The sequence below is a fragment of the Peromyscus maniculatus genome, chromosome 8 (assembly GCF_049852395.1).
Source record: "Peromyscus maniculatus bairdii isolate BWxNUB_F1_BW_parent chromosome 8, HU_Pman_BW_mat_3.1, whole genome shotgun sequence".
NCBI classification, from domain to species: domain Eukaryota; kingdom Metazoa; phylum Chordata; class Mammalia; order Rodentia; family Cricetidae; genus Peromyscus; species Peromyscus maniculatus.
Genome location: NC_134859.1, coordinates 108,872,925 through 108,900,394, shown reverse-complemented (window position 1 = coordinate 108,900,394; position 27,470 = coordinate 108,872,925). Strand labels below are relative to the sequence as shown.

The 27,470-nt window shown below is 56.4% G+C and overlaps 2 protein-coding genes and 1 long non-coding RNA gene across 6 annotated transcripts in view; 2 read left to right on the top strand and 1 right to left on the bottom strand.

Annotated features, from left to right (window-relative positions):
• Ccdc57 (coiled-coil domain containing 57) overlaps positions 1-9,081 on the top strand; it is a 114,576-nt gene extending 105,495 nt beyond the window's left edge. For all 4 annotated transcript variants that reach the window (XR_013042009.1, XM_042283237.2, XM_006987647.4 and 1 more), the window contains one exon: positions 8,685-9,081. Coding sequence is in view for 3 of the 4 variants with exons in the window: in XM_042283237.2 (XP_042139171.1) it covers positions 8,685-8,893 (209 nt within the window). In the remaining variant the exon portion in view is untranslated. The remainder of the gene's footprint in view (positions 1-8,684) is intronic.
• Positions 9,082-11,531: 2,450 nt separating this feature from the next.
• The window catches only part of Fasn (fatty acid synthase), an 18,327-nt gene continuing 2,388 nt past the window's right edge, over positions 11,532-27,470 (top strand). The window contains exons 1-40 of the mRNA XM_006987648.4: positions 11,532-11,786; positions 13,022-13,157; positions 13,736-13,888; positions 14,858-15,031; positions 15,221-15,421; positions 15,639-15,761; positions 15,854-15,969; positions 16,056-16,190; positions 16,752-17,214; positions 17,330-17,517; positions 17,741-17,930; positions 18,470-18,564; positions 18,788-18,922; positions 19,000-19,203; positions 19,312-19,427; positions 19,611-19,783; positions 19,858-20,049; positions 20,119-20,199; positions 20,297-20,476; positions 20,629-20,808; positions 20,882-21,085; positions 21,336-21,622; positions 21,954-22,340; positions 22,425-22,589; positions 22,668-22,786; positions 22,875-23,029; positions 23,135-23,338; positions 23,539-23,689; positions 23,766-23,944; positions 24,023-24,142; positions 24,253-24,375; positions 24,455-24,678; positions 24,900-25,101; positions 25,224-25,375; positions 25,486-25,577; positions 25,735-25,886; positions 25,967-26,212; positions 26,470-26,658; positions 26,844-27,071; positions 27,159-27,379. Of these exons, the coding sequence (XP_006987710.1) occupies positions 13,031-13,157; positions 13,736-13,888; positions 14,858-15,031; positions 15,221-15,421; positions 15,639-15,761; positions 15,854-15,969; positions 16,056-16,190; positions 16,752-17,214; positions 17,330-17,517; positions 17,741-17,930; positions 18,470-18,564; positions 18,788-18,922; positions 19,000-19,203; positions 19,312-19,427; positions 19,611-19,783; positions 19,858-20,049; positions 20,119-20,199; positions 20,297-20,476; positions 20,629-20,808; positions 20,882-21,085; positions 21,336-21,622; positions 21,954-22,340; positions 22,425-22,589; positions 22,668-22,786; positions 22,875-23,029; positions 23,135-23,338; positions 23,539-23,689; positions 23,766-23,944; positions 24,023-24,142; positions 24,253-24,375; positions 24,455-24,678; positions 24,900-25,101; positions 25,224-25,375; positions 25,486-25,577; positions 25,735-25,886; positions 25,967-26,212; positions 26,470-26,658; positions 26,844-27,071; positions 27,159-27,379 (7,026 nt within the window). The 5' untranslated portion in view covers positions 11,532-11,786; positions 13,022-13,030. The remainder of the gene's footprint in view (positions 11,787-13,021; positions 13,158-13,735; positions 13,889-14,857; positions 15,032-15,220; positions 15,422-15,638; positions 15,762-15,853; positions 15,970-16,055; positions 16,191-16,751; positions 17,215-17,329; positions 17,518-17,740; positions 17,931-18,469; positions 18,565-18,787; positions 18,923-18,999; positions 19,204-19,311; positions 19,428-19,610; positions 19,784-19,857; positions 20,050-20,118; positions 20,200-20,296; positions 20,477-20,628; positions 20,809-20,881; positions 21,086-21,335; positions 21,623-21,953; positions 22,341-22,424; positions 22,590-22,667; positions 22,787-22,874; positions 23,030-23,134; positions 23,339-23,538; positions 23,690-23,765; positions 23,945-24,022; positions 24,143-24,252; positions 24,376-24,454; positions 24,679-24,899; positions 25,102-25,223; positions 25,376-25,485; positions 25,578-25,734; positions 25,887-25,966; positions 26,213-26,469; positions 26,659-26,843; positions 27,072-27,158; positions 27,380-27,470) is intronic.
• LOC143267062 (uncharacterized) overlaps positions 24,396-27,470 on the bottom strand; it is an 18,382-nt gene continuing 15,307 nt past the window's right edge. Inside the window, exon 2 of the long non-coding RNA XR_013042008.1 lies at positions 24,396-26,263. This is a non-coding gene — a long non-coding RNA (uncharacterized LOC143267062). The remainder of the gene's footprint in view (positions 26,264-27,470) is intronic.

Below are 27,470 nucleotides of genomic sequence, written 5' to 3'. Positions count from 1 at the left end.
ATCTGAATCGACAACTTGGGGCTTTGGATAATTAGCTCAGTTGGTAGAATGCTTGCCCTAGCATGCACAAAGCCCTGGGTTCAATCCCTAGTATTACATAAAGAGAGGATGATGGCACACACCTATAATCCCTGTGCTCAGGAAGCAGAGGCAGAAGGATCTTAAGTTTGAGCCGCCCTAGGACACATGGAACTCTGGCTCAAGAAAAAGGAAAACAAAACTTAAGTATTTGAGTAAATACTTTACAAAATAGGTAAATTGCCAGGAAGTTCTAGAAAGATGCCCATTATTATATATAAATTACTCTTTAATAAAAGTGATTTAAGCGGCCTAAGAGATGGCTCACCATCACAGACAAAATCAAGATAAGTCTATGTAGGAAGTGCCTCATCCTGCTGAGTGTGTTGTTTGGTGGCCTTGCAGATCCTAGCAGGATGCTTATAATTCTCATCAAGCCACTAGAGATTTCTTAATTGTTCTCCTTTGTGGCACTTAGGGACACCAAGGGAGGCCATTATTGCAGACAAGCAGGCCAGGAGCCCCAGCGTCATGGGGGTGTAGTAGAGCCCAGGGGAGAGTGCCAGTGGCGGAGTCCAGCATCACACCCCATTCCCCAACCCCAGGATAGCTTGAGTGAGATTCAGCTTGAAGAAACAGGAATTTAAACTTTAAAAACCAAGGTATAAAGCAAGCATCAGGATTAGCTTCCTGGATTGGTGAGCAGGTATCTGGCCCTGAGGTGTGTTCCCATCCAGGCCCAGACACTACACCTGGGGCCGTGCCAGGAAAATTTTATTGCAAGGTGGTGGCAGGCCAGTTCAGCTTTGCTGTTCCTGAAGTTGTGGCTCCGACAGCTGCTGCAGAGAGGTCTGGAGTGTTGGTGGAGCCCCTTGCTGGGCCCCTGAATAGACCTTTGCAATTTGGCTTTGGTTCTTTCTCCTGCTAAGTAGATGGTGATGTCTTCCTTCTCTTTCTCCTCTTCCAATCTATACACTCCTTTCCCTTTTCTTAAAGGGTTGGCTGGGCCTCCTAGCACCATGGTAACAGGAGTGGTGACAGTAGTTGTGTTGTGTCCTTCCCAAATTGAAGGGGATTAGGCTAAAGTTTCTAAATGTGATGATTGCTGTGTGCTTCTCAATGGGACCTTTATCAAGCTAAGCATTTCTCCAGCCAGGGCTGGAGTACAGTGCTGGAGTGTGTGCTTAGCATGCACAAAGCCTGAGTTCTATCCCCAGAACTATAAAAAGGTACTTTATATATCCCTGATTTATAGAGATATGTCGTCACAGACAGGCCTTAAACCTTGCCCAGTACTTTATCTACATTCAAGTGAATGTGGTGAAGATGCTGCAGACCTGGGGTAAGGCTGCAGTGCAGACCTGGGGTGAGGCCGCAGTGCAGACCTGGGGTGAGGCCTTCCTCTCAGTGAAGACCTGGGGTGAGGCCGCCTCTCAGTGCAGACCTGGGGTGAGGCCGCCTTACAGTGCAGCCATGAACTTGACTTTGCAGTGATGTGCTCTTTTAGTACTGATGATTTTTTTTTTTTTTGCCTGTATTTGTTTTATGGTTTTAAGGCAGGGTCTCATACACCCCAAGATAGTCTTGAGCTTGCTTTGTAGCCAAGGATGACCTTGAATTTCTGAATCTCTTGGTTTTTTTTGTTTTGTCTTTTTTTTTTTTTGCCTACATATAATTGTACTGGTTCTATTTATTTATTTTTATTGTGGTTGTGGTGGTGGTGGTGGGGGTAGAGGAGGTGTGTGTATGTATGTGTTGTCTGGCGGCAGAGAGTTTGCATGCCACTCACCCATGTGGAAGTCAGAGGACAACTTAGTGGAGTCAGTTCCCTCCTTCCACCTTCCTTCATATGGGGTCTGGGGATTGAACTCGGGTTGGAGGCTCGTACAGCAAGCCCTTCTACCTATTGAGCCGTTTCTCAGCCCTCCCTCTGTTTTCGGATTTTTGAGATAAGACTTCACTATCTCTAACCCAGGCTGGACTTGAACTCATGACCCTACTACTTTTGCCTCCCGAGTTCTGGAGTTACAGGTATATGTCATCAGGCTATTCCAGCTCTCACTCCTTTCCATCTTATGGATGATTTGGATACGATAGGACTGGACTATTTCCTAAAGTTTCCTTCCCTACTTCTTTTCTTTTTTTAAAGATGGGATCTCTCTGCTGGGTGGTGGAAGCCTATGTCTTTAATCCCAGCACTCAGGAAGCAGTAGCAGGCAGATCTCTAAATTCAAGGCCAGCCTGGTCTGCACAGTGAGTTCTAGGATAGCCAGGGCTACACAGAGAAACCCTATGTTGAAAAAACAAAACAAAAGACAGGGCCTTACCATGTAACTCGCAGAGATCCTCCTGCTTCTGCCTCTCCAGTGCTGGGATCAAAGGTGTGCGCCAGCACACCTGGCCTCTCCTTGCCTTAGAAGTTCCTACAAGAGGGTTCTAGGTATAGACCCTTATACAGCACCAGAATTCATTGGGCTTGGTGGTGCACATCTTTAGTTCCAGCACTCAAGAGGCAGGTGAATCTCAATGAGCTCAAGTACAGCCTGGTCTACAAAGTGAGTTCCAGGACAGCCAGGACTATAGAGAGAGAATTCTCCCTCCACATTTAAGAACCTGTGCTGTATACCTGTAGTACCTGAAAAGTTCTATTTACAATTCAAAACAAAGATGCAGAAGAGTCTGACCCCAGGTAACAATGCTGCCCTTTATCCTTACCCTTGAAAACTGTGTACCTTAGAGTCAACAATGGTGGAGCAAGGGGTCCATGTCTCCCTCTCCCTTTCTCTCTTTGCAGGGAGCACATGCACACACAACCAGGCACCTTCCTGTTTCCTGACTTCCTCACAGCAAGACAACAGGAGCTAGCTCTTGGGTAACTACTGCTGGGTACCCTGGCAGCAGTTTTTCAATAAAACATTCCACTCAAGCTCAGGATTAGGAAATGTGGCCTTCCTAATTAAACTTGAACTAATCAGTCTAGCAGGGTCAAAGGCCATGTTCCCTGTCAGGCCTGACACTGAGAACTGGAAGTGAGAGGTTGTTTGGGCGCTCTGAAGAAATAGGGAGAAATGGCGTTTTCTGGGCATGTTTCTTGTGGCTTGAAGACACTACCGTGTACATTGTGGCACCACTGACTTTTGTCTAAAATGGAAAACCAGTAACAGGCTGATAGCATACTTCATTCTGTCACTTAAGGTATAAATAATTTGCAAAGTTCATGTCACTCTGTAACCAGAGCTGAATACAGGGCCCTTCATATGAACAGGGATAGTGCAGCTACCTATAGTGGGATGCCACCTCCCAGCAGTGTCCTCGATAGCGACCAGAGAGGCCCTTTTAACCAGCCAGCATGGTTTGCCTGTGCTCTCCAAATGCCACAGTCAAGGAATCTGACCTGGCCCCGAGGACAGTGGCCTCTGGCCTTAAGCATGGAGAACGTGAGCCAGTGTTGTGGCGCACGCCCTTAATCCCAGCACTCAGGAGGCAGAGGCAGGTGGATCTCTGTGAGTTTGAGGCCAGCTTGGTCTACAGAGCAAGTTCCAGGACAGCCAAGACTATTATATAGAGAAACAGAAATCTTGTCTTGGAAAACCAAAACAAAAAACAAAAATAAAAACAACTCCTCCCCCCCCACAGTCAAACAAACAAACAAACAAACAAAAAGATGGAGAACATGGAAGCACTATGTTCTAAACTGTCCTAAACCAGTGTGGGCAGAACTCAAGAAGGTGTAGAAGGGAGGGTGAGACCAGGCGGGCCTGGGACAGCCGTGTATCTTCTAATGTGAGTTCCTATCCCTGAGATTGACAGTGGCCCAGCCTGTGGGTCCGGAAGCCTCCCCTCTCCTTGCAGTGACTCAGATCTTGTAGCTATCCTGCCTATCCTAGAAACATCATGAGCACTCTGGTGTGGAGGGAGCCAGCCACGCTGCTCCCAGAACCCTCACCTCAGTGTAGACACTGGCTCACTAATCTGTAGTACTGATCCTGCATCCTTAAGAAGCCAGAGAAGCATAACATTGGACAGTGGCTACCTTCATCCAGTCCCTGAGCACCCCTCCCCCAGCTCACCAAGGCCCTTTGGCCTGGAACCTGCAAAAGCCATCCTGTCCACTGATCCTGTGGACCCGAGGGGTGCTGAGCATTAGGTTGGATGAAGCTGGTCTCTTCAAGAAGCCATGACTACTCATCTCCCTGAGGTTCTTCCCCACATTTCAGTCTTGGGAAGTAGGTCTCCTGTCCTTCATATAGTGGCATGCTGAACCTGAGAACTGAGATAAGGTAGCAAAGGCACTGTGTGAACTGTGTGACTCCCACCAGGCACCAGAGCACTGCCTGTGCCTCTGGCCCTGGCCCTCAGACCCACTGTCTGGGTGACTGTGCCTGCCTTGCATGCGCCACAGGCATGTATTCCCTCTGCCTCTCCTTCCTGGGGGGACAGAAATCAGCTCACGGGGTCCAAAGGGTCAGTGGCCATAACTCCAGAGAATGATTTCAGAGGAGGCCTTTGACCTGGCCAGTCGCCCATAATGTCTTGAGCAAGCTGGGCACCCTGTGTCAGCGTGGCCAGCACAGCCTCTCCCCATAAGGCCACACTGGTAGATGAGGGGAGCATTGCCTCATTCAGCTGTCCTGGGCCAGGAAAGCAGAAAACAGCTAAGGTACAGCATGGAGATGCCACAACCCTGAGGTGCCACAGCGAGGTGAGATGCAGCTAGTGAGGCGCTTGCTGCCCACAGTGTAGCCATCACTGGGGCCTAACCGTCCCTCACCAGCCTTGGCCTGCTCGACATAACCTAGGATGCTCAGGAGCCTGCCTGAAGTCCCAAGTTGGTAGGTAGACCCTGCAAAAGTTCCTCTGTCATTTTATCTAGAAGCCAGCCAAATGCAAGTTGGCCATCCCCAGAGAATATCTGATAGAGCTACACACCATCTGAACACACACAGGATTCCACATGGGGGGCATAAGGGACAGTGAGGACCTGAAGCAGGTGCAGAGCTTCCCAGACAACGTGAGACATCTGCTATGCTCTTGGGCCTCCCCTGCCCCTCCATCTCACTTTTTGCCTACACTATTGTGTCTTCCCAAGAATGCATCCAGAGGACAGTACAGCTCCTCCTGCAGCAGTCCCCTTGTCCTTAGCCCTGTCTCCCCGACCCCTGGTGGAGACGGTTAGAATCAGGCCAGGCAGTTGCGCAGGCGAGCACTTGTTGGGCACAGCCACGCTCTGTATGTGCTCCTTCTACAGATGCTGTGGGCAGCACAGCAGGAGGCAGGCCCAGTGTCCACACCTGGCAAAGGAACTTAAGAGGGATGGTGGGGCCAAACCCCCCAGGGTTCCCTCTCTTGAACCCTGTGGCACTAACAGGTTCTTGCTCCTCTGCTGTTGCGTAGCTCAAGGGGACATGGTATCCAACAGTGCTGTGAATGGAGCCAAGCTGCTAGACATGCAGCTTTGGGTTCCCCAAGGTGATGGTGAGGAGTCAACGTTTGGGGGTTGGTAGCATCTGACTACCCAAGGTCAGAGGCTCCTCTAGAAAAAGGCATGAGGCAGGGGGCTTGGTGCAGGAATGGAAATGCTGAGCCATCACAGCATGTGTACGTGAGAGCTGGGGAAGCAAGTTTGTGTTCACTGTGCAGGCCGAATTGAAGGCTTGGACTCCACCTTGGAGGTAGTAGGGAGCCTCAGAGAGTTTGAAGGGCCAGAAAGTGTAATACGACCTAATTGATAAACATGATGGAAAGAGGAGCTCATGTTGAACGCAAAAGGAAAGCTGAGGTGCACACAGGTCCCATGGGGACAGAAGAGGTCTCAGTGAAGGTTGGTTAACCCCTAAAGACAGGAGTGGCTGGAGCAGCCAAGCCTAAGATGAACTGGAAAGGTCTTGTCAGCTGTGCCCAGGACCACACTTGGACTGAGTCCTGAGCTGCAGCCAGGGCCTAGGGCAAGCCCTCCCCAGCCCCAAGACAAGTTCTGGAGACCTGACTGAGTCCAGTCCTTTGGAAAGCCACATGAGGGCAGCCATAGGGCTGGTAGGTCGCATGATATCCTGGAGCCAAGCAGCTGGGATAGTTGCTTTGAAGGTGGCTCCTGGGGCTAGGAATCTCGGTGGCAAGAGAGCTGAGGCTCAGAAAGTATTACCCCTTGGTAGTCAGACATTCTAGTGCCCCAGTGCAGGTAAGAACCCAGCTCCAGTCCAAACACGGGGGCTGTGCTCCCCAGATTCCAGGGTCAAATGTCAGTGAGGACATGCCATGGTGCTGCAGTAACGCCACACACGGATCCACAACATTCCAACACCTCCCCCTCAGTTACGAGCCACAAGTGCTGGGCAGAGACAGATCAAACAAGAGGCCGATGTTCAGGGGACTTTGCCTGGCAATGTGAGAGACAACTATGCATCCAGAGTTCTCTTCCTAGTGCCTACTCAAACGCCCAGGTGAAAAAGGTAGAATCCCAGAGAGGCAGAGTGGGTTTTACAGGCAAGTTACTGGTCAGCACAGGTGGAACCAAACCTATGGTCCCAGGCTCCAGACAGGCTTGGCATACCCAGTGCCATGCCGTCCAGCTAGAGTAGCAGGCTGGGCCCTCAGCCCCAAGGCCCAGGAGTTGGGCCAGATACCTCCTCCCCTCCCACAGGAGGACTCTCAAAAGAAAGGCTACAGCAGAAACCAAAGGCCACAAAGCAGTCTCCTGTTCCTTGTCTAACCAGACCCTCCAGCTCTGGGTCTACCTAGCTCTCAGTGCCAGCCATGACAACAGCTCCACTGTGACCACCAGTTAGACTGGGCCCCTTGGCCTCTGCCCCTGCCTGTTTCAGATGGGCAGCAAGGGGATCTAGCATGAAGCCCTTCCTGTGACTTCTGCCCCTCCATGAGGCCTTCTGGGAGATTGAGAGGGAGAGGGCCCCACCAAGTGACATGGCAGCTAGTGACTAGAAGAGAGATGGGGTGGGAACATCTGTGTAGAGAGGAGGGGTCGTCTGAGTTTGGGGAACCAGATACAGCCAGCAGGAGTGCTTAGGATCCCAGAAGGCTCCTGAGTCAGATAGCAGAGCCTGGTCCAGCAGGAGCTGGAACAGAAATGGCCCTAATTAGGTTGCTGGTTCTAGGTGTTTCAAAAAGTTTCCTCAAGCTGGGTGGTGGTGCACACCTTTAAATCCCAGCACTCAGGAGGCAGAAGGAAGTGGATCTCTGTGAGTCTGAGCCAGCCTGGTCTACAGAGTGAGTTCCAGGACAGGCAAGGCTACACAAAGAAACCCTGCCTCAAAACAAACAGAGTTTCGTCAGAAAGCTGGACATACTATGACCTACCTATAACTCTAGCCCTCACAAGGCTGAAGCAGGATTGATGTGAGTTTAAGGCCAGCCTGGGTTACAAAGCAAGACCCTAACTTTAAGAGACAGACCCAAAGAAAAAGACACACACACACCATATCAAAACAGAAATGAATGCAGGATGGGAAGCAGAGTGGAAGGCGGCTCATCCGCCTATCACTTCCCTGGAGCCCATGCAAGTACTCAGGCTCCATGCCCCACTGCACAGTGGAGTCAGCTGGGTGCCGTGTGGCTGACTCCTACCCTACTTCAGTGCTCATTCAGGTCCATGTCAGGTCCGTGGGAGTCACAGAGAGGTGGACTCAACAATGCTGGACAGACCATGCATATCACCTCCCAGCCTGCCTCATGCTTATAAAATGGCTGACTTAAGGTTGACAAGCAGGTAGGATTAGGTCTCCAAGTCTCTAGATTCTGTTATAAAATGTGGAGTGCATGGTGTTGCATGCTTTTAATCCCTGCACTTGGGAGGCAGAGGCAGGTGGATCCCCATTTCTAGGCCAGGAAGTTTATATATTGAGTTCCAGGTAAACCAGAGCTACATAGTGAGATCCCACCTAAAAAGAAAAAAGTATAAAAATGCAAAAACCCCAGCTCCAAGTAAACTAGAAGTTTCCTGTCTGCTGGGCCAGACTGCCAGAGAGAGAAGACAGGTCTCTAGGGAGGTGAAATAATGCCTTACAAAAGAAATGCATTTTTAGTGTCAAAGACTCAAAAGACAGAAAAGCTTAAAAGATACAGATGGTCACCTACAAAGGCTAGATGTGGCCTGCCCATTAAGTCTGGATGCTGGCAGCAGCAAGAAAATGTTCACCTATACCATGGCTCAGGTGGACACTGACAGGTGTTCAACCTCGTGTCTGTGTGCAGTGCGGCTCCCAGGCCCTTGTCCTGTCTTGTCAGGAGTGCTACGTGGTTGGAAGTGTTCAGGACACCACCTATATACTCAGGCCCTGAGGACGAGACAGCTGACTCTCATGGGGACTCTCAATGGGGTGGTCTGGCATGAATGGGAGGTGGGGCGACCCGCCCCCATCCCCTCAGGAAGTGGTCACAGCAGGTCAGGATGTTTTTGTTTTGTTTCTGTGTGCCGGGGGAGAGGCAGGCCCAGGATCAGAATATATGGAGCCCACGCCCACAGAGACCTCTTGCACTGCATCCCAGTCAGGACCCAACACAACCTGCTGCCATTAGCTAGGGCTGGGTCATCATGGGAGGCCTGCTGGCCTGTATGGGCTCCTGCAAAGGAAAACAGCAAGGTCCTCACAGGTTGTTGATGGTGGCACGACCGTGCTCCTAACCTACACTCTCCTGCTTTTCGCCTGTAGAACGCCCGGCACCTCCAGGAGCCAGCCGCCTCCAAAGGGCTGACCAGAGCGCCGCCACCACGCAGGGCAACTTTGCTGTCACAGGGCTGAAGATGGAAGCTCAGCCGAAAGCCACACCCCCCAGAGCCAGCAAGTCTCACCCAGCTAAACCCACAAACCGCCGGCAGCAGCGGCACCCCAGGATCCGCAACTACAACCTCAAGGACTGAGTCTCAGCCTTCTGCAGGGGACCCAGGAGGGCCTCCACCTTGGTGCTTGGGGCCCGTGCTGGTACAAGTTGGGTGTGAGTGTTCACACGGCGTATAGGTGGGCTGTGAGCGCCGGGCAGGCTCCCAAACGATGGCCTTCCTGATGCCACCACCCATTAAAGCCCTCCTCCATCTGCTTGGCCTGCAAAGTTGTCTATCTTGTCCTACTTGCCACCCGCCTATATCACCACTTACAGCCACTGTTCCCTGACCATGTCACTGGCAGTGTCCTCTAGAACCTGGTGGGGAGAATAGTGGCCACCTGCAAAGCAAGTATGTCCCCAAAGAACACTGTGTGAGAGTCCTCCCAGGAGTATGTGCCTGGCTGACGCCCCATCACTCTCGAGCACCACAGGAACAGCCATATGCCCTTCTGAAAACCTCATCAGGAGACCTGCCTTGACACTGGTCAAGTCAAGCATGATGGCTTGTCTTGATTTAAGATGTCTTAGGGCCTGGTATCACTGCATGGCCATTTCCTGCCCACAGCAAACTTAAGGATGGCTGTGGCCTTGGCCTTGCTGTCCTCCAAGACTGACACACACACAGGGCTGTGGGGTGAAGGTAGCTCCCAGGTCTAGATGGCTGTGTGACATGGACTGGTCATGTGACTTGTGCAGCTTCATTTTGCACTTGTGTAAAATACTAAGTGACTACTGGCTGGCTCTGTGTGTGTGTGTGTGTGTGTGTGTGTGTGTGTGTGTGTGTGTGTGTGTGCAGGTAAGACAAACACCACAGGAAAGCCCACACTCAGTAATGTGGTCTTGGGCCAGTTGAGAATCGCAGGCCTAGGTGGCAGAGATCTGCAGATCACTCGTGTGTTTGTAGTAGGCTTCTCTCCAGGTGCATCTGCAGAGAGCATGGGATGTCTTCACAATAGGCCAGCTAGGTTGATGGCCCCCTGGGTGCACTGTACTTCCAGGACCAGCAGGGGCAATGGCAGGTCGTCCTGATGTGGCTTTTCCACAGACCATATGCACTTTCTTTGTTGGTTAGGCCACATGTATGGGAGATGTAGCTCTGCAACTTCCATGGGTGAAGAGGAGAGCAGAGATGTCTGACCTTAGCAGATTCTGCATTCAGCCTGCTATCCTGCGTTACGACCCCTCCACTTGAGTCCCTAGTAGCTGCGGAGAGCAGACCCCTGCTGACCACTGATGGCTGACCTGCAGCATGGCCAGTAAGCACACATGGCTTATTTGAAAGCACCAGGAGGTGGGGTTGGGCAGTTCTGGCTGGCACAGGCACAAGCCTTTTGAACTCTTCTAGGGCTGGCCCTGAACCTAAAGACACCCACAGTGAACACCAAAGTGAAGACCCTTGAATAGGGACAGTGCAGGTATGGGGCCTGGGTCCTTCACCCTCCACCTCTATAGAACACACATCACAGCAAATGATGCCGACAAGGCATGGAATGGTCCTTAAAGACTGGGGGCAGTAGTGGGAGAACTTGGGGACAAGCGTGTGGGCAGGATGCACCTGCCAGCTGTAGGCTGACCTTCAGGGTCCTGCTTAGCCCCCTTCCACAGATAGCCTGGGTGGACAATCAAGTTGGGAAAGCTAGAAGCCAGGGTTGACAAGCAAGGCTGAGGCTCTGGCACCCTTTTGCATCTAGGTTTTTTGAAGCACCAAGCTATAGAGAGGCAGTCAAGGACCACTCACCCCGCCCCCACCCTCAAAAAAAAAAAAAAAAAAAAAAAAAGTCCACTGCCCCGTAAGGAGGTGTCTCTTTGGCGGCCTGGGCCTAAAGGGCAAGGGCAGCAGGGAAGGGAGCAACCTCTCTGGGCATTCAAGCGGCCCCTTGTGCAGTTTGTCGGTGGGTTTTGTCATCTCCCGCCCCCAAATTCGATGGCCCTTTCAAAAGAGGAATTTAAAGGGAGGGAGGGGGTCCCGGAAACTAGGATCTCAGGGAGGCGCGCAGCAGCTCCTTTGTTCCCACCATGCGGGGGAGGGGTGGTATCCCGCTCGCCAGATGGCCGCGCCTGGACCGTGAGCGGACTCCCGAGACCGCGGCATGCGTCTGTCAATGTTCCTGATCCTGCTCACTGTTCCCGTCCCTGCCCGCATCCTGGTCTCCAAGGCGGCCACAGAGAGGGTGTCCGAGAAAACTGAGCCACGATGACCGGTAGTAACCCCGCCGGAGGCGCCCTCCGCCAGGGTCAACGACCGCGCTTGCGCGGGGGCCCGCGAAGCGCCTCGCCGCTGTTGCCGGCCCATCACCCTATTGCCTAGCAACGCCCACCCGCACGCCGCCATTGGGCCGTCGCGAACAGCTTCGGTACCCAATTGGTCTCGATGTGGAGCAGACCACGCCCCTCAGCTCCGCGCGCGCTACGATCGCGGCGTGGAGTCGGGGCCACACGGACCTGTGCCCCCGCGTGGCCCTGGTGTCTTCAGTGCAGTCCCCAGTGTGACCAAGCACGCCCGTCCCACACTGCGCGCGCACAGTGCGCACCTGGCCCGGCCGCGGGGGTGGGGTGGGGAGGGCAGAGATGAGGGCGTCGGGATGGGCCCCGCGTGGCCTGCGCGAGGCCGGGGGCGGGGTCGGAAGCGGGCGGGGGCTGCGCGCTCCTTTCGCTCCAGCGCGCGCCCGCGCAGGGTCCCGGCTGGGGGCGGCGCGCGCGGGCATCACCCCACCGGCGGCGGCGCGCCGGGTCCCGGGGCGCAGCCCCGACGCTCATTGGCCTGGGCGGCGCAGCCAAGCTGTCAGCCCATGTGGCGTGGCCGCGCGGGGATGGCCGCGGTTTAAATAGCGCCGGCGCGGCCTAGAGGGAGCCAGAGAGACGGCAGCGGCGTCCCATCTAGTTCTCCTGTCGCGCTCCGCGCTTGTCGTCTGCCTCCAGAGCCCAGTCAGGTACGCGGCTACGTTCCCGGGTCCGGGACGGCAGGCCGGTGTCGGGTGTCGTGGCTGCGGTGGGAGGACAGGTGGGCGCCGATCCTCAAATTCTTGCGCTCACAAAAGCGCCGCAGCTCCCCTCCGACGGCCAACCACCCGGCTGCGTGGTGCGGTCCGGCCGAGAGGGGCGCGGGAGGGGTGTGCGGAGGGCCAGCGCGGCGGGCCGCTGTCACGTGGGCGCCGCGCCAGCCGGGTGCAGGAGGCTGGGCGCCGCGTGGATGGGGCCGGGGCCTTCGCTTGAGCTTGGAGGCTTTGGCAGGGCGCAAGAGGCCGCGGCGGTGGTTACGCCGGCGCCAGCTTGCAGAGGCCAGATGCGGGTCTGGGTGCGCACGAGGCCCCAGGGGCCTCAGCGGAAGTCACCGGACCATCCAGGCCTCGCCGGCGGGGTGGCGCGGAAGCCTCCACGTTGGACCTACGGATGCAAGGCCTGGACTGCCCTGGGCAAGGGCCTTAGGGACCCGAGGACCTAATGCAGACTCTTTGCTGCCTCGGCCAGGTTATATGGTGTTCGGCCAAGTGGCCAGGGGCTTTGACTGTCCCTGCTCCGCACCTAGCGGGGATAGTACTCCAGGTTGGATCTTGCTGGAGGGGTCCATTGGCAGGGGCTGTGTTTGCCTCAGCCCTGCCAGACCTGGGCACTCAATAGTAGTCGGGCCTGTTCCCTCTCTTACCAAGCCTGGTGTCTTTTGCCCTGAGCAGCACCCAGTCTCCACCCCTACCTTGAGAGGGAAGCGCCGGCTTCCCCGTGGCTTGAGGTGAGAGCGTGGTTTCAAGTACTCCAGACCCCGCTTCTTGGAAGCTCCAAGTGTATTTGCAAGTTCCTGATTTGACCAGCTTGAGATGGAGCACCCAGTAGGCACCTGGAGGTCATATGGTCCCAGGGAGCTCCAGCGAGGCCTGGTAGGGTCAGGCCAGGTCAAGTCGGTATCCTGGACAAAAGGAAGGGATCAAAACCTTAGAAGTAGCTATCGGCGCTAAGAGACCTGAGTACCCGGCTCATCTAGTGATTGAAAGGTTGAGTCCTCCTAGTTTCCACCCGGGGCTTTCCCAGCCCTTGCTCTCAGAGTCAGTGCAGGGCACTCAAGGACTACCTGTGGATCACAGCCCATCTTAACCAATTGAGCAATGGTGACTGCGTGATGGCGGTGGCTGGGAATGACTGTGTGGGGCCCACCATGCTGCCTTCCCCACAGAGAAGAGCCATGGAGGAGGTGGTGATAGCCGGCATGTCGGGGAAGTTGCCCGAGTCAGAGAACCTGCAGGAGTTCTGGGCCAACCTCATTGGTGGTGTGGACATGGTTACAGACGATGACAGGCGATGGAAGGCCGGTGAGTGCCCCCTCAGGATCAGGCAGCAGGACAGATTGAGAGTCTATGGCAAAGACACTTCCTGGAGACAGTGTCTGTTGAGATTCCTGTATGGCTGTGAGGCTGAGAACCAGTCAGAATCAAAAAAGGACAGGTGACTTGCTTGGGTCCTGCATGGAGGACACCAAAGCTGGGCAAGAGAAGGGGACTGGGCCCTTCTGAGAGTCCCGTCTGCAGCCTGTGCCCTGAGCTGGCAGACGGTGTCTCAGATGCTGATTTGACTTTCACACCCAATGGGCTCTAAGCTCTAAAATAGAGCCACAGAGTGAGTGGCTCTACCTGATGGACAAGTGTGAGTCAGCATTGTGAGGCTGGCCAGCCTCATATCGGGCAGAGGGTCTCCCATCGGGTTGGAGGTAGCAGGGGGTAGTCACCAGCCTCATCTGTGGCAGGTTTTGCTTTGGGCCACACGCATGTGGGTGTTTTGGGACCCCTCATTAACAGCGAGGTTGAGTCACTAATCACTTCTTTCAGGGAGCCTTCCTCAAGAAGAGGGGCTCCCTTGGTTCCCTGGCTTCAGAGGCTATGATGTTCCACAGGGCTCTATGGGCTGCCCAAGCGGTCTGGAAAGCTGAAGGACCTGTCCAAGTTCGACGCCTCCTTCTTTGGGGTGCACCCCAAGCAGGCTCACACAATGGACCCCCAGCTCCGGCTGCTGTTGGAAGTCAGCTATGAGGCTATTGTGGACGGAGGTGGGTCACTGGGTGTCCCTGCCCTTTTTAGAATGCTGCAGTGGGGGCTGGGGATGTATGTAGTTCAGTGGTAGAGCACCTGTCCATGGCGCACAAGGACCTGGGTTTTGTCCCCAGCGCTCCAAAAGGAAAAGGAAATGCAACAACAATAGTATCTTTTTGGCTTTGAGATATCAAGAGCTCAGAGGAAAGCATGGCATAGGCCCCTGGCCATATCCCCAACCCTGATCTAGGTCCAGTGGCTCAGGAGGCGGGGCCCTGGGCAGGTCACAGTTTCACAACTGCACACTCGTGGTGTCCCAGGCGCGCCCTGTCACCCCAGTTTCCTCATCCCTGATGTCTGGCTGGTCTTGAGCTGAGGGCGGGGCTTACTGCAGGTAGTTCTGCAGGACTCAGCCTCCAGCTTTGGAAACAGCCCTGTCCAACTGGCTGTCTCTGATTCTGGACATGTCCCTTCCCAGGGATAGAAGGCCCCACAGTGGGCAGCCGTTGTGGGTTGGTGTCTGGGGTTGGTGGGAAGAGTGAGCTTCAGGTTGGTAGGTGCTAACTAGCCCTACGTTTGATGTGTAACCACCCTGGCAGCCTCCATGGTGAAAATGGAGGTCCCCACCTTGGGCCTGTCTGGCCACCCATGCCCTATCAAAGGCTGGGCACAGCTCCCTAGGGGTTACCCACTGTCCTCTGCTTTCCCAGCTTGGACACTTGGCCTTTGTCTCCCTGTATCTCCTTATCTCAGCCTGTCCTAGGGCAGACTGCCCTTGGCACTAGAGAACTCATTGGCTAGTAAGCTCTTGGGACCCACCAGTGACACCAGAGGCCAAAGGAGTTGCCTTTAGACAATGCTGTCCTCTGTCCTTCCTATGGTTGCAGCCTGGCCCAGACCTTAGGGGCCCACTGTTCCCCCTGATTGCACCCCTCTCACCCAAGCCTGTGTGGCCAAGAGCTGAGCCTTACTGCTGCCCCTGGCAGGCATCAACCCAGCCTCACTCCGAGGAACCAACACTGGTGTCTGGGTGGGTGTGAGTGGTTCCGAGGCATCAGAGGCCCTGAGCAGAGACCCTGAGACACTCCTGGGCTACAGCATGGTGGGCTGCCAGCGTGCGATGATGGCCAACCGGCTCTCCTTCTTCTTCGACTTCAAAGGTTGGTTTTCCTTCCAGCCTAGGTAGGTGGACAGCCCAGCCCTGGCATAGGCCTGACCTGCATGTGTCCATCCACCTGGGTAACCCTTTGGGGCTCAGACTTCCTTGTTCCTGGGGAAAGCAGAGTGGGGTGCTCAGGGCCAGTGTCTGCCCTGGGGCACCCACCCCTGCTTTATGCCCTTGCTCACAGGGCCCAGCATTGCCCTGGACACAGCCTGCTCCTCCAGCCTACTGGCACTACAGAATGCCTATCAGGCCATCCGCAGTGGGGAATGCCCCGCCGCCCTTGTGGGTGGCATCAACGTGCTGCTGAAGCCCAACACCTCTGTGCAGTTCATGAAGCTGGGCATGCTCAGCCCAGAGGGCACCTGCAGGTCCTTTGATGACTCAGGTGAGGTTGGCATGGGTGGGACCCTTAGGCTCTACTTTCCAGGGTTCCAATCTATACACAGAGTATGGCATCTTGGCTCCTGCCGAGGTGTGTGGAGTGCAGGTGTATACACACACACACACACACACACACACACACACACACACACAAAATCTCCCCCCCCACACACACACCCCATTGTCCCAGAGCACCTGGCTGAGGTGTCGGTCCGCCCTAGGGAATGGATATTGTCGTGCTGAGGCTGTGGTGGCTGTTCTGCTGACTAAGAAGTCCCTGGCCCGGCGGGTCTACGCCACCATACTGAATGCTGGCACCAACACAGATGGCTGCAAGGAGCAAGGTGGGCACAGAGGGAAAAGAGCATGGGTCCCAAGAAATGGGGAGGTGGAGTATTCAAGGCCTGATACCACACCAGTACCCCGTCTACCCTAGGCGTGACATTCCCCTCTGGAGAAGCCCAGGAACAGCTCATCCACTCTCTGTATCGGCCAGCTGGTCTGGCCCCTGAGTCCCTGGAGTACATTGAAGCCCATGGCACAGGCACCAAGGTGAAAGCCCTTTCTGGCCCATACCTGACTCCTACCTCGCTAGAGAGATTCCTGGCTATAGCCTTAACTTACTCTGTTCTCCGCAGGTGGGTGACCCCCAGGAACTGAACAGCATCGTGCGAGCCCTGTGTGCCTCCCGCCAGGGTCCTCTGTTAATTGGATCCACCAAATCCAACATGGGACACCCGGAGCCTGCCTCGGGGCTTGCGGCTCTGGCTAAGGTGAGCATGCTGGGCTCTGTGAGTCAGACGTCTCTGTTACTTGGATAGTGTGTACTGACCACCACTTGACCTACCTTGGGGCTCCTGCCTGCCTACTAACGAACGACCCCTTCCCCTTTGGCTGCACCATGGCTGGGATGGCTGGGAGGACGAGACTACCCTCAGGGCAGTGCCCTGTGGTCAGTGTGCTGAGTTGTGTAGCTTCTGGCCAAAGGAAAGACTTGGCTGTGAAAAGGATGGGTGCAGTTCTGAGGAAGTGTCTAGGTGGCCAGGTTCAGCAAAATGCCTTGTTCTGTGATGGGAAAGGAAGGGTGAGCCAGCATCTGCTCTGGCGTCCCCTTTCCTGCTGGGTGACCCTGCACACCTACCTGGTTGTCTGGAAGACCCATCTCTGGGCTCCTGTGCCTGTCTGGGGAGGGGGTTGTGTTCAGGCCTGCAGCCCCCTCAACTTGGTGATCAGAAAACCGGAAGGGTCTTTGTGCCCGATAGCACAGCACATGGGCCCCAGGTGGGCACACTTGGCTGGGCCCGCCGCCCGCTAACCATGTGCTCCGGCTGCAGGTGCTGCTGTCCCTGGAGCACGGGGTTTGGGCCCCCAACCTGCATTTCCACAACCCCAACCCGGAAATCCCAGCCCTCCTTGATGGCCGGCTGCAGGTGGTGGATAGGCCCCTGCCTGTTCGTGGTGGCAATGTGGGCATCAACTCCTTTGGCTTTGGCGGTGCCAACGTTCACATCATCCTCCAGCCCAACACACAGCAGGCCCCTGCGCCTGCCCCTCATGCTGCCCTTCCCCGTTTGCTGCACGCCAGTGGACGGACAGTAGAGGCCGTGCAGGGCCTGCTGGAGCAGGGCCGCCAGCACAGCCAGGACTTGGCCTTTGTGAGCATGCTCAATGACATTGCAGCTACCCCTACAGCAGCCATGCCCTTCAGGGGTTACACTGTGCTGGGTGTTGAGGGAGATGTCCAGGAAGTGCAGCAAGTCCCTGCCAGCAGGCGTCCCCTCTGGTTCATCTGCTCAGGTGAGCCTGGTGCTCGCTTCCGGGCTGGCCCTCAGAGGAGGGGGGTGGGTCCCCTTTCTTGAGGGCCAGGCTGGTGGGTGGCCATGCTGTGGCCCTGATGAGCTTTCTGGGACAGGGATGGGCACACAGTGGCGCGGAATGGGCTTGAGCCTCATGCGCCTGGACAGCTTCCGTGAATCTATTCTGCGCTCTGATGAGGCTGTGAAACCTTTGGGAGTAAAAGTGTCAGACCTGCTGCTGAGCACAGATGAAAGCACCTTTGATGATATCGTGCATGCCTTTGTGAGCCTCACTGCCATCCAGGTAAGTCACCAGCATGGTGTTGGGATCCTGGGACGCTCAGAAGCAAGGAACTGTATGTACTCCCCAGGATCACACAGCCCTGGCCCTGTCCGGTGTGCAGGCACCCACCATGTACCCTTCCTTCCCAGGAGGCCTGGTGTGCTGGGTGTGCACCTTACTGTCAGGGATCCTCAGCCTAGTGGTCCAGGGGCTATGTGACATGACCTGTGTCTCCAATCCCCAGATCGCCCTCATAGACCTGCTGACCTCTGTGGGACTGAAACCCGACGGCATCATTGGGCACTCTCTGGGAGAGGTTGCCTGTGGCTATGCCGATGGCTGTCTCTCCCAGAGTGAGGCTGTGCTTGCAGCCTACTGGAGAGGCCAGTGCATCAAGGAGGCCCGCCTCCCACCCGGGTCCATGGCAGCTGTTGGTAGGTATCCTCCCAGGACCCCAACCTCACTAGGCACCAGGATCTTCTTGAAAGGGGCTTCTGTTCTGGGTCCTTCAAAACAATCAGCTGCCTTGTTGGTGGGAGAAGTGGGGTGACAAGGGGAGAGGTCACTCTGCTCAGATTACCTTTATAGGAGGCTTCAGTTCTGCTGAGCCTACAGGCCTAAGCAAGGTATGAAAACACCACACACATGAGATGAGGGTCTAGGAGCTACGAAGAGCTACTTACTTGACCCTGGGTGTTCATTGCCCAGCCCTTCCATTACTTATCCCTGACACCCCTGAGGTGTCATGTCTGAGGTGAGACCTGGCTGCCTTCTTACACTAACTCCATAACGACACCTCCTCTTGAGATCAGACGTGGCAGAGGGTGAAAGTGCCCTGGGAAGGCCAGTTCTGAGGCTGTCATTGTGTCATTCCACCAGCACCCTTGGCCCCAGGTGGTGCTCATGGCAGAATCCTCCTTGGTCCAGCAAGATGGGCAGGGACCTGCTCTGAGGCTAGCCACTCTGATTGCAGGTTTGTCCTGGGAGGAATGTAAACAGCGCTGTCCCTCTGGTGTAGTGCCTGCCTGCCACAACTCTGAGGACACTGTGACCATCTCTGGACCTCAGGTGGGCCCTGCAACCATAGAAGGACTTGTGTCCCCTGCTCTTTGCCCTGGCCCTACATGGGAGGCAAGCCCTCCTCAGTCTGTCTACCAAGTTCTGAAGGCCCAGCTGGTGAACTGCACTTGTCCCAGGCCCTCTGGGTGAGGCCCAAGCTGGGTGGACTGACTGAACCTGACAAGGGAGAGCAAGTTCAAGCCCGTCTGACCACTAGCCTTGATGCCTGCAGGCTGCAGTGAGTGAGTTTGTGGAGCAGCTGAAGCAAGAGGGTGTGTTTGCCAAGGAGGTGCGGACGGGTGGCCTTGCCTTCCACTCCTACTTCATGGAAGGCATTGCCCCCATGCTGCTGCAGGCCCTTAAGAAGGTGGGTACCTGGCTGGGTACATGGACCTCAGGGTGTGGTAACTTCACTTCACTTGCTAACCAAGCTCCTGTGTGCAGGTGATCCGGGAACCACGGCCACGCTCGGCTCGCTGGCTCAGCACCTCCATTCCTGAGGCCCAGTGGCAGAGCAGCCTGGCCCGCACATCTTCTGCTGAGTACAATGTCAACAACTTGGTGAGCCCTGTGCTCTTCCAGGAAGCACTGTGGCATGTCCCTGAGCACGCTGTGCTGCTGGAGATTGCACCTCATGCACTGTTGCAGGTGAGCACCTGGTCTGCCTGGGAAAGGGGCACAGCAGCCTGCCAGTCAGTGGAGAAGATGGTTATGGCTTGGAAGAGGTCAAAGCCTGGCCCTCTCTGCCATGCATAGGCTGTCTTGAAGCGGGGTGTGAAGTCTAGCTGCACCATCATCCCCTTGATGAAGAGGGACCACAAAGATAACTTGGAGTTCTTCCTCACCAACCTTGGCAAGGTGCATCTCACAGGGTAGGTCCCCCTCCTCCCTGCTGCTCCCATGGGGGCCCACACCACCCTCCATGAGAAGGGTTGCTGTTGGCCTAGCTCAGTTCTGGTCCTCCGCTTGGCTTTCTTGGGGTCTTGAAACAAACGGAGCAACAGGTGTTTCAGACCTCGGGGCCAGGTGCGTCACTCAGCCCCCCTCTTCTCCAGCATTGACGTCAACCCTAATGCCTTGTTCCCACCCATGGAGTTCCCGGCACCCCGAGGGACTCCGCTCATCTCCCCTCACATAAAGTGGGACCACAGTCAGACCTGGGATGTCCCAGCTGCTGAAGACTTCCCCAATGGCTCCAGTTCCTCCTCCGCTACAGTCTACAACATCGGTGAGCAGGGCCTCATGGTGAGTAGGTTTCTTCCCAGGCACGTGGGCCGGTGCTGAGGCCTCTGTCCCTTACAGATGCCAGTCCTGAGTCCCCTGACCACTACCTGGTAGACCACTGCATCGATGGCCGGGTCATCTTCCCTGGCACTGGCTACCTGTGCCTGGTGTGGAGGACACTGGCTCGCAGCCTGGGCCTGTCCCTAGAAGAGACTCCTGTGGTGTTTGAGGATGTAGTCCTTCATCAGGCCACCATACTCCCCAGGACAGGTAAGAGGCACCTTCAATAAGGGCTGCTGGGATTGTTGGTGCCCCTGCTCTGACCTTCCTTCTCTGCAGGGACTGTGCCTCTGGAGGTGCGGCTGCTAGAAGCCTCCCGTGCCTTTGAAGTGTCTGAGAATGGCAACCTGATAGTGAGTGGTGAGTGAGACCTGGCTGGGCCTGTGGGGCTGGGGACCCCAGCTCCTAGCCTGCCCTGCCCCGTGCTCAGGTCCCCCTGCTGCCCTGTCTCCTACAGGAAAAGTGTACCAGTGGGAAGACCCTGACTCCAAGCTCTTCGACCCCCCAGAAGACCCGAACCCCCCTGAGTCTGCACCGGTGTCCCGCTTGACCCGGGCAGAAGTGTACAAGGAGTTGCGGCTGCATGGATACGATTATGGCCCTCACTTCCAGGGCATCTTTGAGGCCAGCCTTGAAGGTGGGCAAGAGCATCCTGGAGTCAGCATGATTACCGGGGGCCATTTCTCACTGCTGGGCCATCTCCTGCTGGGAGGCAGGGTAGACAGGGAGGAAGTAGAGGCTCCTGGAGCAGATGAGATCTGGAGTCCTGACCCAGCTCCTCTGCTGCAGGCAAACAGGGCAGGCTGCTCTGGAAAGACAACTGGGTGACCTTCCTGGACACAATGCTGCAGATGTCCATCCTGGGTGTCAGCCAGCAGAGTCTGCGGCTGCCTACCCGTGTGACATCTATCCACATCGACCCTGCAACCCACCTGCAGAAGGTGTACGCGCTGGAGGGGGAGAATCAAGGTAGCTCTGACCCTAGCTCTGTTCACCTGTGTCCTGGCTGGCGTGGCCTACACTGACCAGTGTGTCTCCATAGTGGCTGATGTGACCACAAGCCTCTGTCTGGGCAGCACGGTGTCTGGTGGTGTCCACATCTCAGGACTGCACACAACAGCGGCCCCACGGCGGCAGCAGGAACAGCTGGTTCCCACCCTGGAAAAATTCATTTTCACGCCTCACGTGGAGGCTGAGTGCCTGTCTGAGAGCACTGCCCTTCAGAGAGAGCTGCGGCTGTGCAAGGGTAAGGCAGCCCCTCTCCCCGAGGAACCCAGACGTCCCCCCAAGGCCTGTACTGTGGGAAGCTTGGGGTTGGGGGGACCAGAGCCTCCCTTCAGTGGGCTTACACTGGCTCGGTGTGGCTCTCTGCTGTGTCCTCCCTGCCCCCGGCTGCTGCTCCTCCAGCTGTGGTCTTGTCCTGTGGACAAGCTGGGGAATGGGTCTTGGAAGTTGTCTGGAGGCCTTGGAAGAACATAGGCCTTTCTCCCTCCCAGATCTGGCACAGGCTCTGCAGACCAAGGCTACCCAGCACGGGCTGAAGCTGACCGTGCCTGGGCCAGAGGACTCGCCGCAGCATGCGCTGCCTCGGCTGTTGGCTGCTGCTTGCCAGCTGCAGCTCAATGGGAACCTGCAGCTGGAGTTAGGCGAGGCACTGGCCCAAGAAAGAGTCCTGCTGCCAGAAGACCCTCTGATGAGTGGCCTCCTTAACTCCCAGGCGCTCAAGGCCTGCATAGACACGGCCCTGGAGAACTTGCCTACCCTCAAGATGAAAGTGGTGGAGGTGGGTGCTGGGAAGGTAGACGGGCCGTACATATGCATGGAGCCAGGGCATTCTCAGACTGAACTCAAAAGCAGGCAGTCATGATGCAGCAGCTCTCTGTGATCTTTCTGCTTTTGTTGTTCCACCTTAAAGATTGTGGGGAATTCACCCCTCCCAGCCCAGGGGTTGAGATACCAGAAGGAAGACTTCTGGGAAAGAAGTCTTGGGTTCCAAGCTGGGACATTGTAGACAGACTTGGAGGGTAGAAAGAACAGCCCAGGGATGCTTATCCAGCCCCCAAGTTTTTGCTGCTTCCTAGAGGCAGCAGATCTAAGATGTTCTCCTACCCCAGGTGCTGGCTGGACAAGGTCACTTGTATTCCCGCATCCCGGCACTGCTGAACACCCAGCCTATGCTACAACTGGAATATACAGCTACTGACCAGCACCCGCAGGCCCTGAAGGATGCTCAGGCCAAGCTGCAGCAGTACGACATTGCTCAGGGCCAGTGGAACCCTGAGGATCCTGCGCCCAGCAGCCTGGGTGCACTTGACCTGCTGGTGTGCAACTGTGCAGTGACCACTCTGGGCGATCCAGCCTTGGCCCTGAGCAACATGGTAGCTGCCCTCAAGGAAGGCGGTTTCCTGCTGATGCACACAGTGCTCAAGGGTCATTCCCTCGGGGAGACCTTGGCCTGCCTCCCCTCTACGGTGCAGCCTGGGCCCAGCTTCCTAAGCCAGGTACTGCTGCTGGGCATGCAGGGCAGGTGAGGGCTGAGGATGGCCCAGCCAGCTCGGCCCTTATATAAGACCTCACACACACAGGAAGAGTGGGAGAGCCTGTTCTCAAGGAGGGGCCTGCACCTGGTGGGCCTGAAGAAGTCCTTCTATGGTACTGCGCTCTTCCTGTGCCGCCGAGCCATGCTGCAGGACAGCCCCATCTTCCTACCTGTGGAAGATGCCAGCTTCCAGTGGGTGGACTCTCTGAAGGTCAGGCCTTGGGACTGGGTACCTTTCCTTGCCCTGGCATGGGACCCTCCTAGAGGCTGACCCTTCTTTGTCCTGCAGAGCATTCTGGCCACATCTTCCTCCCAGCCTGTGTGGCTAACAGCCATGGATTGCCCTACCTCAGGTGTTGTAGGCTTGGTGAACTGTCTCCGCAAAGAGCCTGGTGGACACCGGATTCGGTAGGAGAGACCCTGAGAGGCACCTTCCCTCCCTTGATCCCTTTCTCCCTCCCACCCACCTTTGGTGTCCTTCCTTTTTGTCCCACAGGTGCATCCTGCTGTCCAACCTCAGCAGCACATCTCATGTCCCTAAGTTGGACCCTGGCTCTTCAGAGTTACAGAAGGTGCTGGAGAATGACTTGGTGATGAACGTGTACCGTGATGGGGCCTGGGGTGCCTTCCGCCACTTCCTGTTAGAGCAAGGTGAGCCCATTGCTGCCCCACACTTGCCAGGCTGAGGAGGAGCTGGGGGGTCAGAGAGCCTGGCCAGGTAGGCTCTGCGGCATCCTTGTTTCCTTTTGCCTTCAGACAAGCCCGAGGAGCAGACAGCACATGCCTTCGTAAATGTCCTCACCCGGGGGGACCTTGCCTCTATCCGCTGGGTCTGCTCTCCCCTGAAACACGCGCAGCTCACCAGCCCAGGGACACAGCTCTGCACTGTCTACTATGCCTCACTCAACTTCCGAGACATCATGCTAGCCACGGGCAAGCTGTCCCCCGATGCCATCCCAGGTGCCAGCCAGGATGGGGTCTTGGTGTGACTGGGTGGCTGGGAGTCAGGAAAGTGCATGTGCAACCCAGTGACAGTGAAGTCCTGGGGAAGAAAGGCGTCCCCGACACCAGGGCCTACACTTGTACCTGTACCCTTAACAACCTGTCTTGAAGATTTGACTCTTAGTGCTAACATGAGCCTCCCTTCTGTCTACCTGCAGGTAAATGGGCCAGCCGGGACTGCATGCTGGGCATGGAATTCTCAGGCCGCGATAGGTGCGGCCGGCGTGTGATGGGGCTCGTGCCCGCGGAAGGCCTGGCCACCTCGGTCCTGTTGTCACCAGACTTCCTCTGGGAAGTGCCCTCCAGCTGGTGAGTGGGCTGGCCGCAGCTGGGGGATAACGTGACCTTAGTTGGTGGCCAGACTAATTCTGTGCTGTACCCTCAGGACCCTGGAGGAGGCAGCCTCTGTGCCCGTTGTCTATACCACTGCCTACTACTCCCTGGTGGTGCGTGGGCGGGTGAAGCGTGGAGAAACCGTGCTCATCCACTCGGGCTCAGGTGGTGTGGGCCAGGCCGCTATCTCCATCGCCCTCAGTCTAGGCTGCCGAGTCTTCACCACTGTGGGTAAGGTCCCTGCCCCTCCAAGCCCTCGGACCTTCTTGAGCTCCGTGGCACAAGCTCACTAGGCCCCTCCCCTGACAGGCTCAGCTGAGAAGCGAGCATACCTCCAGGCCAGGTTCCCCCAGCTTGACGACACCAGCTTTGCTAACTCTCGAGACACGTCGTTTGAGCAGCATGTGTTACTGCATACGGGTGGCAGAGGTAAGTGCCCACCCAGCCGTTGCCTGAGAGTGGCGCATGCGGTCAGTCTAGCCCTCTCTCTGAGGAGTAGACGAGCCCGCATGACCAAGAGGACCTGTTTGCCACCACAGGGGTCGACCTGGTCCTCAACTCCCTGGCAGAAGAGAAGCTACAGGCCAGTGTGCGGTGCCTGGCCCAGCACGGTCGCTTCCTAGAGATTGGCAAATTCGATCTTTCTAACAACCACCCCCTGGGTTAGTGGTCCTGGGGGCAGGAGTGGGGGCTGGTGCGGGGCCTGGGGTCTCCACCAGTGAACGTGACTCTCCCGTTCAGGCATGGCTATCTTCTTGAAGAACGTCACTTTCCACGGGATCCTGCTGGACGCACTCTTTGAGGAGGCCAACGACAGCTGGCGGGAGGTCTCAGCGCTGCTGCAGGCTGGCATCCGGGATGGGGTTGTGAAGCCCCTGAAGTGCACGGTGTTTCCTAAGTCCCAGGTGGAAGACGCCTTCCGCTACATGGCCCAGGGGAAACACATTGGCAAAGTCCTTGTCCAGGTAAGGGGAGGTCCTTGGGTGCCTACCCTGGCTTTGGCTTGAAGAGTTTGTTTTTCTAATTACATTTACTTAGGTGGTATGTGCATGCCATGGCGCGTGTGTGAAGGCTAAAGGACAACTTGGAGGGGTTGGTTCTCCCTGCATGTGTCTCGGGGCTGGAGGGAGGCACCTCCAGCTGCTCAGCCGGCCCGCTGGTCCTTGCCGCTCGTGTTGATCCGCAGGTGCGTGAGGAGGAGCCAGAGGCTGTGCTGCCGGGGGCACAGCCCACCCTGATTTCTGCTGTCTCCAAGACCTTCTGCCCGGCCCACAAGAGTTACATCATCACTGGTGGCCTAGGTGGCTTTGGCCTGGAGCTGGCCCGGTGGCTCGTGCTTCGGGGAGCCCAGAGGCTTGTGCTGACTTCCCGGTCTGGAATCCGCACAGGTAAGCAAGTCGGGGTCTGGGGCACTGGTGATGTAGGCGGCTTCCCTTTGGTGGGAGGTGTTCTGGAGGGGCTGCAGGCCACTCCCTCTCCTCGTGCAGCCCCACAGCCCTGTGTCCCACAGGCTACCAAGCCAAGCAGGTTCGAGAGTGGAGGCGCCAGGGCATACACGTGCTAGTGTCAACAAGCAATGCCAGCTCACTGGAGGGGGCCCGCGCTCTCGTCACCGAAGCCACAAAGCTTGGGCCTGTTGGAGGTGTCTTCAACCTGGCCATGGTGAGAAAGGCATCCTGGGCTCCAGATACCTCCAAAGCCTGAGCCCCAGGGTAGCTGCTAAGTGGGGTAGAACCCCAGAGCTGCAGCAGCACTAAAACCCTCTCTCCCAGGTCTTGAGAGACGCTATGCTAGAGAACCAGACGCCAGAGCTCTTCCAGGATGTCAACAAGCCCAAGTACAATGGTACCCTGAACCTCGACAGGTGGGCAGCACTTCCAGTGAGCATATATATGATCCCACCTGTGTTTGGTCCAGGCTGGACCTGGGGGTCTGGGGGAGACAAGGCTGTGCCACCTATGGCCTTCTCTGGACTGGCCTGGAGAGGTTTGGGGCCTGACAAAGTGACATGAACCCCACAGGGCAACCCGGGAAGCCTGCCCTGAGCTGGACTACTTTGTGGCTTTCTCATCCGTGAGCTGTGGGCGTGGAAATGCTGGCCAAACCAACTACGGCTTCGCCAACTCTGCCATGGAGCGCATATGCGAGCAGCGCCAGCACGATGGCCTCCCAGGTGGGCCTCTGCCCAGCCCACCTCTGCTTGTGGCTCCACACACTCCCAAAGCACCTGACCCCTGCCTCCCTTGCTCACAGGCCTTGCCGTGCAGTGGGGTGCCATTGGTGATGTTGGCATTGTCCTGGAAGCGATGGGCACCAATGACACAGTCATCGGTGGCACACTGCCACAGCGTATCACCTCGTGCATGGAGGTGCTGGACCTCTTCCTGAATCAGCCTCATGCGGTCCTGAGTAGTTTTGTGCTGGCAGAGAAGAAAGCTGTGGCCCATGGTGATGGTGAAGCCCAGAGGGATCTGGTGAAGGCCGTAGCACACATCCTAGGTGAGCCAACTTCACAGACCTTCCTTGCTCTCTGAGCCTTAGTTTTCCCATCTGTAGAGGCAAAGGACAGGGTTACATGGTCTGAGTGCTCTCCTGGGTGATGTGGGTTGCTGTGCCTGTAGTGATGGTTGTTTGGAGAGATAAATGGACCTGTCCCTGGCTCAGCACTCTCAGCCCGTACCTAGTTCCTATGTCTAGGTTGTCCCCACATCCCCTTCTAAATATGACCCTTTGGTCTAAGTAATCCCCTTTGGCAGGCATCCGAGACCTGGCAGTTATTAACCTGGACAGCTCGCTGGCAGACCTCGGCCTGGACTCGCTCATGGGTGTGGAAGTACGCCAGATCCTGGAACATGAACATGATCTGGTGCTGCCCATGAGAGAGGTGCGGCAGCTCACGCTTCGGAAGCTACAGGAACTGTCCTCCAAGGCTGGCTCAGCTAGTGGTGCGTACCAGGCGGCAGGCTGTGAGAGGGTCCTGGTGTGTCCCATCAGAGCATCCAGTACTGGAGGCAGCAGCACTGTCCTTACCAAGAGCACTTGGGACCAATGCCTAGTATGCAGATGCACATCCTCACAAGTGCACCAGAGTCCACGTGCCAAGGCTAGCCTCTATCCTCTGTCATTTCAGAGATGACAGCCTCCAAGTCCAAGAATGACACAGCCCTGAAGCAGACCCAGCTGAACCTGAGCATCCTGCTGGTGAACCCAGAGGGCCCTACCCTAACACGACTCAACTCAGTGCAGAACTCTGAGCGGCCTCTGTTCCTGGTACATCCCATTGAAGGCTCCACCACTGTGTTCCACAGCCTGGCTGCCAAGCTCAGTGTGCCCACCTACGGTCTGCAGTGCACCCAAGGTACTGTGCACATGCTGGAGCAGTACTTGCTGCCTTGGGCCTCCGCTTGTTTCTCACTAATTGCTGGGCCCTCTGCTGTCATTACAGCGGCACCTCTGGACAGCATTCCGAACCTGGCTGCCTACTACATTGACTGCATCAAGCAGGTGCAGCCCGAGGGGCCCTACCGAGTGGCTGGGTACTCCTTTGGAGCCTGTGTAGCCTTCGAGATGTGCTCTCAGCTGCAGGCCCAGCAGGGCCCAGCCCCCACCCACAACAGCCTCTTCTTGTTTGACGGCTCACACACCTACGTACTGGCCTACACCCAGGTAAGAGCTGGGCCAGCTGGTCCTGAGTGCTGCCTCCTGTGTCTTGGATTTGAACCCACTTCTGGGAGGGCCCTGTCACCTCAGTGCCTGC